Here is a 12,500-nt window from a genome sequence, read left to right as displayed (position 1 = left end):
CTACCTGCTGATCGTGGTCGTTGGAGGAATCCCGATCTTCTTCCTGGAGATCGCTCTGGGACAGTTCATGAAGGCCGGCAGCATCAACGTCTGGAACATTGCTCCGCTTTTTAAAGGTGCAGTACGCCAAAGATATTCTGTTTAACCCTTGTGATGTCTTCCCATCGACCAAAATTTACCTGGTTTGGTTTGCCTGTTTATAAAGCATAAAGTAGCCTGTAAATTATCCCCCATTTCTGTCCTAAGTCTTCCTAGCCAACTTGATTCCAACTTATTTCCACTCGTTTTACACTTCTGTTTGGAATGTAGTCACTGCACCTCATTTACATGAAATGATGCCTAATTTTTTGAGTAAAATTAAACACAAATGCACGGGAAAATAGGGTCCGAAATGACCCTTTTAATGTGAAAATCAGGATTAAAGATTAAAATATATCAAATTCTATCCACCAAAAAGTATACATGTTTTGTGAATGAAAACAGCGTTTACTCTTTTTCGCACGGAAACCATTAACATCCCCGTTTAATGTCCCGTTGCCATGTCAACAGTCATAACTCCATGCAGTAAACAGGTTTAGGTGAGTCTGAGTCAGTCTGAAAACAAACATTCAGCTTTTTTTCGAGGTTTATCTGCATGTGATAATCTGCGAATTGCTGCTGTACGTGCCTGCAGACACGGCTCGAAAACTACCAGCAACCCACACACACACACACACACACACACACACACACACACACACACACAAACAAACAGACACACACACACACACACACACACACACACACACACACACACACACACACACACACACAAACAGACACACACACACACACACACACACACACACACACACACACACACACACACAGAGACACACACACACACACACACACACACACACACACACACACACACACACACACACACACACAGAGACACACACACACAGACACACACACACACGCATACACACACACGCATACACATGCATACACACACACACGCATACACACACACACACACACGCATACACACACACACACACACACACACACACACATGTATACACACACACACACACACACACACATACACACACACACACACACACACACACATGTATACACACACACACACACACACACACACACACACGCACGCACACACACACACACACACACACACACACACACACACAGATTCCTTTATATCTCTGTTTACTTTACACAGTCTTTATCCGATTTTTCGGCCACAGTGAGCGTATTATTGGCTCAGTTTACTACACAGACGTTCCTTTGACCTTTAAACTTGAAAAGGTGTTGGCAGAGCTCGGTGTAATAATGCACGTCTGTTTCACCTCACAGGTGAAGTAGGTTTTTAGGAGTTCAGGGTCAAATGATACCACTGCTCATAAACTCATAAATGTACATTTACAGCGTTGACCATTGACCCAGTACAGCTGTACCTCGCTGCTGTCAGCTCCCGGGTGTGGTGTAGTTATGACTCGTAGCTGATTAATTAGTCAGCACATCTGGCAGAGTCCAAATATTGTATTTTCCGGACTATAAGTCACACTTTTTCTCATAGTTTAGCTGATCCTGCGACTTATAGTCAGGTGCGACTTATGTATTAAAATATATATAATTAAATGTGTTTTTAAATGTTAATTCATACTGACTGACATGAACCAAGGAGTAGGACTCGCTGGCTTGTTATGTTAATTTAGCCTATTCATCCTCCCAGGTACAGTATGTTCTTTATGCTATTGTGTAGCTGAATAACTGTTAATGGTTACGTTAACATACCAGACACCTGTTTAGCCTGCTGTTCTGTGTGCTATTGTGTAGCTGAATAACTTGCCTTTCCAGATTAAATGTCTGTTCTTGGTCTTGGATTTTGTGAAGTCAATTTCTAAATAAATGTGACTTATAGTCCAAGTGCGACATATATGTTTTTTTCCTCTTCTTGACTGAAGCGACTTATACTCCGGAGCGACTTATAGTCCGGAAAATACGGTACACTTCACACAAAACAAAACCACACAAGTTAATATAGATAATGTGAAAAATTAATGTCACTCTTACAAAAAAAAGTTTTTTATCACATGGAAAATTCACGATATAGGAAATGTGAACACGTGAAAACATAAACTAAGATAATATGAGCACACAGACTGATCTCATGAAGTGGTGTATGTACGACATGCCAATTCGTATGCCATTATTGCCGTGTTATCAAGACGCATACTCGCTTTTTAGCGTGTTTATCAACGCCGTTTGGCCTCCATTGACTTACAATACCTTGTGATTGCGTGTGAATTGACGCGTGAATTGGATACATTTTTTTGAGCGTCACAACTCCGACAAAATGACTTGTTTCACTATCAGAATTAAGTCCATTCTGTCCGATCACATTTGGAAAGTCTAGAAGAGCCGCACGATTAGATCACTTAATCCCCATTCAAGTTAGCGGAGCGCTAAACAGGAACTAGCTGGCTCGACCGGCGGCGCCGATATACGCAAACAGACTGATCTCATGAAGTGGTGTATGTATGACACGCCAATTAGTATGCCATTATTGGCGTGTTATCAAGACGCATACTCGCTTTTTAGCGTGTTTATCAACGCCGTTTGGCCTCCATTGACTTACATTACCTTGTGATTGCGTGTGAATTGACGCCGTAGCGAGTAGTATGAAAGGGTGAAAATATGGGTAGGGAGGTTGGTCGGGGGGGAGGATGGGTCAAACACAGGACTTTCACCCAGGAGACCGGGGATCGGGTCCCGCGTATCACGTTTCCTAAACCCAACCGTAGCTTTCTTCTTTTCCCAAACCCAACCTGTTCGCTGTATACGGTGCTCAAAATGCATACAGATAACACGCCACTTGGCTGTAGAAAGTCAGTACGCATTTTGAGCTATCCGCGTGTATGTCTAGGCTGTATACAGCGGACATTAACACGGCGGATAGCTCAAAATGCGTACAGATCAGAGATGGGGACTCGAGTCGCACTTAAGTCGCACAAACAGCTGACTTCAGACGTGACTCGCTCGTGCTCCGAGACTCGTCAAGGGAGTGAAAGAGACGTTACATTTAGCATATATCGTCACAGGTAACAAGCTAACCATCGCAAAGTGTTGTGCTAATGCTGGGAACAGGCACATTGTATCTTTATAGTTGTATCCATATGATGTGACAGAGTTAGGTTAATATTTCACCAGGTCAGAGGGCTAGAGGGATGTGTTAAGTTGACCCCATAAAGTTATCCTACAACTGATTTTGATACTGGACTGTATGGATGGTAGCTACAGGACATACTTTGAATTCATAAGATTTAACAATACAGTGTTAGGGACAGATCAGATCAGGCCAGAGACTTGAGACTTGACTTGGACTTCCAAGAAATGACTTGTGAACATCTCTGGTACAGATAAGACGCCACTTGGCTTTAGGAAAGTGGGCGTGTATGTTTACGTGAAGTCGTGATGTCACGTTGGTGCACGTGAAAATGTTGTTTCACACATGATGAATTCCAACGTACAGGAATAAATCTTACTTTGAAATTGATCTATGAAATTATCTCGTTAATCATTTAACCATTGTGATGTCTTCCCGTCGACCACGACATTTTTTGTTAATGTGGGTCAAAATTTTAAATTAAAACCTGTGTTTTAACATTTTGGAAGTCTTTTTTGACACTTTTTTATTCACATTTTTAGATGTTTTTGAAGCTTTTTATTTTCAAAATGCTGTAAAATACCATACACAGTCCTATATATCTATATATTTATCTTTATTTATCTGTAGTTTATTGTTGTTTACTGTTTGTTTACTTTTTGTAAAAATATTTAGCTAAAAGTTTATTGTTATAGTTATTTTTATACTGTATTTTTTCTATACTGTATTTTTTTATACCTCTTTATTTAAAGAGTGTTTTGTAAGCTGCTAAAATCTGCTGCTGGAAATCTAATTTCCTTGCGGGAGTCATCCCAAAAGGATCAATAAAGAGAAGTCTAAGTCTAAGTCTAAAATTAAACACTCAAAAATTCAATGAAAGTAGTGAACTGATCATTTATTTTACTTGTGAAGAGCGTCATATGGAACCTTCCACGTTATTTTTTTCACAATTTCTGATATAGAAACTTTGAAAACGGCTCAAATTTGACCCGAGGAAAACAGGAAGGTTAAACTTAATCCTAAAAGTTACGTGCACGTGTTTAAGTCATAGCTATTCTTCTCTAAAGGTCTCTAAAGGTCTCCGTTACAGAGTCAATTCACCACATGGAGTTCCACAGGGATCATGTCCATTACTCCAATTATGCTCAGCCATATATTTTTCCTTTATATCATTATTTTTATAATTTACAGTCTCTTTCTTTTCTTCTTAATTTTAATGTAAAGTGCATCATGTTTTCTCTCCAGTATGAAATCTTTATGTAAATAAACTTGTGATGCCTGGCTAGTTACTGACTCCTGATCTTATGTCTATCTTCTTTCTCCTCCTCTTCTTCGTCAGGTCTGGGTTATGCCTCCATGGTGATTGTGTTTTTCTGCAACACTTACTACATCATGGTGTTGGCCTGGGGCTTCTACTACCTAATCAAGTCCTTTAACTCCCCCCTCCCGTGGTCCACCTGTGACAACGAATGGAACACGCTCAACTGCATCGAGATCTTCCGTCACCAGGACTGCAACGGCAGCCTCCCTAACACTACCATGAGCAACAACATGACCTGTGCCGAGATGGCTAACGCACGATCACCAATTATCGAGTTCTGGGAGTAAGTTCTTCTGTTTTTATTTGGGTTGGGCTCTACAGGTTAGCTAAGGTTGGGTTGGGTTCTTTTCTTTTAGGGCTGTGTATTGGCAAGAATCTGGCGATACGATACGTATCACGATACATGGGTCACGATTCAATATATTGCAATATATATTGATACTGTGCGTAAGGCGATATATATTGGGATTTTTTTAAGTATAATTTTAGAAAAACTAATATTTAAAAAAAGACATGATGTGCATAAAAGTCAAAGAAGTTTACTTTAGGTAAACAATTCAGTACACAGAAAATCAAACTGCCAGTTTGGGATTGTGGTTCACAGGTTCTGTTTGTATGCTAAAGTAGGCCAAAGTTCAGCCATAACTATGTTGTTAGCTTCTAGCTAAAAGTTAGGCACTGCTAGGCACTGTTAGGCACTGCTAGGTACTGTTAGGCCCTGCTAGGCCCTGTTAGGCACTGCTAGGTACTGTTAGGCCCTGCTAGGCACTGCTAGGCACTGTTAGGCCCTGCTAGGCACTGCTAGGCACTGTTAGGCCCTGCTAGGCACTGTTAGGCACTGTTAGGCACTGCTAGGCACTGCTAGGCACTGTTAGGCCCTGCTAGGCACTGCTAGGCACTGTTAGGCACTGTTAGGCACTGTTAGAGAGGAGACACACCAAGCCAATAATTGGCCGTCGGACCGTCTGGCGAGGTCGGTGACTCGAGTCTGTTCGGTGTGTTCCGTGCCGTTGTCCGTCGGAGGAGCCGTCGGCCTTCATTTGGGCCGACCTGACATGTTCAGTCGGTGACAGGGCAGTCGGGACTCCCACGGAAAATGGCGAGCGGATGAGCCGCTCAAAATCTGACGAAAATCTGACTGACAGACTGTTAATGGAAACAATACAGAGCAGCGTCGCCTGCTGCTATGGAGACGTATTACGTTTCGCACACGCGCAGAGCGTACGCTCAAGTCGGCATCGCCTCAGTGTGTTTTGAGGCACTTTTTGGATCTCGGGGACCCGACTGATCAGTCCGACTGGCTTTACTGCTGACGGTCGGCCGTCTTTTTGGTGTGTCACCACCTTTAGGCACTGCTAGGTACTGCTAGGCACTGCTAGGTACTGTTAGGTGAGGACACTAGTTGTGTCTCAGCATGGCCATTTAGCGGTAGGGGATTTAAACACAACATAAACGTGAACCACTGTCTTACATGAATATTTTTTTACGTAAAAAACGAAGTGTATCGATTTTTTTCTTACACCCCTATTTTCTGTGGGTTGTTGTGGACAGCTTAGCTCAGATTTTGGTTTTGTTGGACTGAAACTGTATGTTTGATCAGTCCAGATCATTTTAGCATACTCAGGTTATGCGCTGGTAATAAAGGCCGGGTTGGAATTGTGTTGTGTGTTGAGGTTTGGTTAATTTGCATAATATTTGGTTAGTATTAGGTGTAAGGTTTCCGGACTACCTGTTGCTGTGAGTTTTCACAGTCTGGTTATTTGCCGCCACCAAAGCTGGACCTGTGAAAGAAAGACAAAGGCCAGATTTACTTCAGCTTTTGTGCCTGTTTTTAAGGTGCAGATTTGACACATTTTGCCCTAAACTCATGTTATATTTATCAAACAGACTCATTTCAGTGTTTCCCAGAAATGTCTCTCTGCTTATTGCATAAGCATTTAATTTTAAGAGGCATGTTAACAGAGTTTGATCATGTATTCTGCTGGAATAATAAGGTCACGCTATCTGTGATTCTCTGCCTCTGAAAAGAAGGCAAAAATATAGGATTTACATGAGACACAAGGAAGCTTTTCAGGGTTAAAGTGTCCATATTATGAAAAAAACACTTTTTCTGGGATTTGGGGAGTTATTTTGTGTCTCTGGTGCTTCCACACACATACAAACTAGGAAAAAAAAACATCCATGCTGTTTAGAGTGAGATACGGTTTCTGAATGTGTCCTGCCTTCAGTCTCTGGGTGAGCTGGTCAAAATCTGCACGGCTTTCTACGTCACTAGCCGAAACGAGGTGGCTAACCGTAGCATGCTAGTGCTAGCATGCTAGCTCGTTCTGAATGGCAAAACACTGCTACAACACACACTAGTTCACCCTAATCTACAAAAGAACTACTTCCATGTCCCTGTTCTGCAGGTATTCCACGCAAAGTTGGAAGTGTGCCCTCATTTAGAAGAAGTCTCCCGGCTAATCCTGCCTTGTACTACTGAAGTTGGAGAAACAGCTAGCTAGCTCATGTAGTCCTTACCTAGCTACTGAGCATGTGATCTTACCTAGCTACTGAGCATGTGATCTTACCTAGCTACCGAGCATGTGATCTTACCTAGCTACTGAGCATGTGATCTTACCTAGCTACTGAGCATGTGCGACTGCCAACAAAGATGTTCCAGCAGTGAGAGGTCTCACTCTGTAGCTAAAACAGAGACCTGAACACAGGGTGAAAAGAGGAGCTGCAGCAATGGGCAGTACAACAAAAATATGGTGTTTTTTGAAAATTAAACCATGTAAACCTATTCTGATACAACCTCAAAATACAATTATGAACCTGAAAATGAGCATAGTATGAGCACAGAAAAGCGGCCTTAGGGTTAGGGATGATGGAAAATGTCCACTCAGAGGTTTGAAGCTGACACTGTTTCCACAAATACATCTATGTCTAAATCTGTTTTATCCTGGGTGGAAAATGACCTACAATAGCTGCATTATTATATCATATGTCCTTACACAATTCGTTCAAACTGCAGACTGACCTTTGTGTTACAGTTCATTTATTAGATGTCATTTTACAGATTAGGTTTTATTGCAGCAGATTAACCTCCTGCTTGTGTAAATCTCTTGATCCCGTCTTAAACATGTTGGTATGTGGTCAGCTAACTGTCAACCTGCTGTGTTTCTCACACCAACCAAAACCCCAAAACATCAACAGAGTCCACGTGGCAGTAGAGAAGGAAATAATGCTTTGACACATCAACACAGGAAGAGCTTAAACCACCAGACCCACGAAGAAATGTCAACAGATTTAAAGGAAACTAAGGTTGTGTCCGAACTTCCATACTAACATGCTATTATGTACGCTAAAACAGTAAGATGTTTTAGTATGTACGCAGCCTTAGTATGAAACCAATAGTACGTGAATTGCAAACAATTTCAACCCAGACCATCATGAAAAAAACGAGATAAACGTGTCCGTGTACACGAATCAATAGATTAAATTAGGTGAACATTTCACGAACTACCGTGAGACTGGGCTGACTATTTTTGGGGGCATATTACAGTATGCAATAGGTGTGAGGCAAAATATCAATACTGCAATTTATACTTGTCCTTCGTTCAACATGAGAATCGTTACGCTGGCGCCAAATATCAATATATAATTAATAAAATAAGGCGTGGCTCCTTGAGGTGGCACTCAACACACGAATGAGGGAAACTTGAACATAAGTTAACAAGCCGAAGAGGAAGAGGTTTTCAATGGGATGGCTGACAGCAGTTTGAGGAACTTAACAGTTGCCCCAGCCACGTTTAAGTCCAAAGTCTGGACCCATAGTTGCTTTGTAGTTCTGTCATTTTAATTTACAATCTGTTGAAACTTGTGCTGCAGAATTGTGCTGTTTTCTAACAGGACTTGCACTGAATTAAGAGAGAAATAAAGAGAGAAAACCAGCACTAAACTTTTGCACAGGCATTTTGTAATCATAGTTAGACCGATATGGTGATGGATTATTATAGGGTTGCGATATATTGATTATCGCAGAAATATTGTGTATCATATCGTGTGGTACCCTGTGATTACCACCCCTACTATGCAAACACTTGCCACTAAACCCGCATAACTATCCCACAATGCAACCCCCTCAAAATATCTGGGGAAGTGTTTGCTGTGATTGACATTGATCACAGTCAGCGGTAAATCTTCCAAGCAGTAGCTTCCTGCAGCAGTGAGTCTGTGTTGTCATGGCAGGTTGTTAACACAACGAGCAGCTAATGAGGTGAAAATGTTCGTTAGGTGAAGCAGGTCATTAGTGTCTGAACTTAGAGTCAGGTCAGCAGCTCTCTGTCTCTAAGGGAGAGCAGGAGAGGTGAGGACAGGTGATTGTAGAAGAGTGTAAATGAATAAAAGAGTTAATGAGTGATTAAAGGAACCTAGTCTAAAGGCCGATTTCAACCACAGGAACTTTCCCCCGTTACTAGCAACCTTTTCGACCGCAGGGACCGTGGTCTAATTTACGTTATTTGAAAAAAGTAACTGATCGGGGGAGGTATTTTCTGAAAGTACAGAAAGTTTTGGGAAAGGGTTTGTAGCAGTGGTGCAGTCTAGTTTTTTTGTAGTGAGTATACTGTAATTTATTTCCCTCCCAGCATTAGAGCTGTTACACACCAACCAGACGGCCGACCGTCGGCAGTAAAGTCAGTCGGACTGATCAGTCTGGTCCCCGAGGTCCAAAAAAATGCCTCAAAACACACTGAGGAGACGCCGACTTGAGCGTACGCTCTGCACGTGCGCAAAACATAATACGTCTCCATAGCAGCAGGCGGCGCAAATCTGTATTGTTTCCCAGAAAATGAAAACTGGCAGCTGATTGGACGAATGCGTCACGTGGGCCCTTTTTTCCGGAAATTCAAAGCCAGACTGTCATGGCGGCTCGTTCAGATTATGATCTCATATTGTACCGTGCAGTTGCTGAATCTGTCTTCATTTCAGATCAACAAAGGTCAGTTTAAAAGATTTTCGACAGATTTTGAGAGGCTCATCCGCTCGCCGTTTCCGGGTGAGTCCCGACTGCCCTGTCTCTGACTGAACATGTCAGGTCGGCCAAAATGAAGGCCGACGGCTCCTCCAACGGACGACGGCACGGAACACAACGACCAGACTTGAGTCACCGACCTCGCCAGACTGTCCAACGGCCGATTATCGGCTCGGTGTGTCAGCACCTTTAAACTCACCCGTCCCAGAACAACGTGTCCCAGAGCGACAACCCCGTGGGTGTATTGTAACGTTATTGCGTAAATCATCAGCCTCATCTGGCTTATTTTCTGTAGTTTTGAATTTCAAATTTCAAATTTGCGCAGAGAATGACTGCCAAGCAACAGTGTTGTTGTTCTAGGCCACTTACAACACAGACGGGGTGAATTTATGAACGTAAGTGTGAAAGTTCTCCCACAAAACAATCATCATTACGTAACGGTATCCTTGCATTTTTGTAAGTGGGTATACTGAAATCCTTGACCTTTCCTAGTGGGTATACTCCGTATACCTGCGTATCATGTAGACCAGGGGTTTTAAAACTTTTTGTGCGTGTGGACCACTATTTGTAATCAAGAATTTTCATGGACCACCTCATAATACACATAATAAAATATGTCTACACACAGTCCTACCTGAATTAATCCGCACCTCTTAATAGGCCTACTAGCACTCAAACTATAACTGGTCATCCCATTAGTACAACAGTCTCGTTAAAAGAAAGTTTACTGCACACAACGGCTGCCACATATTTGTATATACAGGCTTATTTCCATAGCAATGGAGTATTAAATCTATACAGTAATAAGAAATTTCAAAACCTTTGCCGATTTTAGGGTTAGGGTTAGGGGAGCGCCACTAGCCTATTTCAGTAATCACACAATAACATGACAATTTAATTTCAATTGTATATCAATATACATATTATTAATTTTTATGGGAATTTCCTAAAAAACTATTATTTTATATTTTATTTTGCTTTTCCACGGACCACCTGCAGTACCCTCACGGACCACTAGTGGTCCGCGGACCACAGTTTGGGAATGACTGACGTAGACTACACCACTGGTTTGCAGGGATGACCGTTGCTGATTGGTCAAAATATACACAGCACAGCTGCTTCACCTTACCGACCCCTTTTATCATAAAGCAAGGAAGTACTTTCATGTCAATTAAGGACCATTTTAAGACAAGGGCTACACATTTCTTTTTGTTTAATAACATTACAAGTAAAGTCCTGACTCATTAAAAAAAAAAAGCTAAACATTATGACATTTTAATGCGGAAAAGTTACATATTTTACCTTAAACACAGTGTTTGGCAGTACTTTCAGTCAAAAGAAGGAGATTTAAGTCCAGCTACATATTTTATTTTTCTGCTTTTGTTTTTAGTCATGTCTTGGGTCATACATTTGCATGAAAGGTGCAATACAAAAGTGTTTATATAATAATAGTTATGATTGTTATTAAATTACCCTATGGGGGACCAGATGTAATACATGTTACAGCCACTTCACACCTGCTACTTATGTTCACGCTACTTTATTTAAGGGATGCACAGAATCCAGGATTTGGCTTCGGATTCGGCCGAATATTGGGCTTTTTGACGGGGTTCGGTTTCTGCTAAACCACCGAACCGAACCCTACGCTTGTACTACGCTGGTCGACGTAATGACGGCGCCGTTGATTACAGGAAGGTGTTTACATAGGTGGAGCGTTCAATGCTGTAGGCTGTGAGAAAGTGAAAGTGGAACTCGTGAGCAGAAAAAGTGTAGTTTGGCAGTACTTTCAGTCAAAAGAAGGCCATTCAAGTCCAGCTACATGGTCAATCTGCAATGCCGATTTGTCTCGTGGTGGCGAGGACCCTAAACTATACACAACATCACCACTGTTACATTTGGTAAGATCCGAAAGAATACGAGTTGTGCATGAAGGAATCTACAGACAGCAGCCAAAATGTAGCAACTTCAGGTACGGCAAAGGAAGGACAGTCACTGTTTACTTCATTAATGTGTTTACTATGTTCATGGACTGAGGATGGGAGGAGGATTCAGCAGAATCTTAACCAGTGGATTTGGTATTCGGCCGAACCCCAAAAGTCTAGATTCGGTGCATCCCTAATGTAAACGTCATCCTCCTCTCTCTCTGTGCAGGAACAAGGTGCTGAACATCTCTTCTGGTCTGGATGAAACTGGAGAGTTTAACTGGGAGCTCACGTTGTGTCTGATGGCCGTCTGGGTTATGGTTTACTTCTGCGTCTGGAAGGGAGTCAAATCCACTGGGAAGGTAACACACATACACTTCATCTTGTGCTAACCAAATTTAAATGCATGCCATACTTTTTTTTCAATGTACTTTTTTGTAATGTTCCAGGCAGCCGTAGCATATTAGTAGTCTGGTTCCAGTGATTCATTAGCTTGGTGTTGTGTTAATTAAATAATTTAAAGGTGCTGTAGGTAGGATTGCGAACATACAGGACTTGAAAAATGTTAACATCAACAACTTCTCAGTCCCTCCCCCCTTTCAGCTAAAGCCCAAAACGGTCTCCTAAGCCCCTCCCCCCACAAGGGAGAATGAATGTGTGTGCATGAGCAGTGATTGACACGCAGTTAGACACGCCCCCCTGGCCCTGATTGGTGCATCTGAACAGTTAGACACGCCCCCCTGGCCCTGATTGGTGCATCTGAACAGTTAGACATGCCCCTTGGCCCTGATTGGTGCATCTGAACAGTTAGACATACCGCCTCTCAAAATCTGACGATGCTTGAAGTGCGTGTAAGTGCTTGAAGTGTGCAAGTAGGCGGTTTGAGACACAGCCATTGACTAGTTTTTTTCTTACTCTTATTTTGATTTAAATCTGACTGCGAGCAACTGCAATGTAACAATTTCCCTGAGTGGATCGACAAAGTATTCTGATTCTGATGCTGGGAGATGAGTCCTCACGATGGCAGCGTGTGAACCAGTCCCCACAATGTCATTAATACGA

At 42.1% G+C, this 12,500-nt stretch overlaps 1 protein-coding gene across 1 annotated transcript in view; it reads left to right on the top strand.

Annotated features, from left to right (window-relative positions):
- The window catches only part of slc6a8 (solute carrier family 6 member 8), a 53,632-nt gene that overhangs the window by 18,824 nt on the left and 22,308 nt on the right, over positions 1–12,500 (top strand). Inside the window, exons 2-4 of the mRNA XM_031293093.2 lie at positions 1–116; positions 4,518–4,782; positions 11,668–11,800. The exon at positions 1–116 is cut by the window's left edge and continues 16 nt beyond it. Coding sequence (XP_031148953.1) covers positions 1–116; positions 4,518–4,782; positions 11,668–11,800 — 514 coding nt within the window. The remainder of the gene's footprint in view (positions 117–4,517; positions 4,783–11,667; positions 11,801–12,500) is intronic.

Source organism: Sander lucioperca, chromosome 12 (genome assembly GCF_008315115.2).
Source record: "Sander lucioperca isolate FBNREF2018 chromosome 12, SLUC_FBN_1.2, whole genome shotgun sequence".
Classification (NCBI taxonomy): domain Eukaryota; kingdom Metazoa; phylum Chordata; class Actinopteri; order Perciformes; family Percidae; genus Sander; species Sander lucioperca.
Note: the sequence above shows the minus strand (reverse complement) of the source record. Positions and strands in the feature narration are given on the sequence as shown.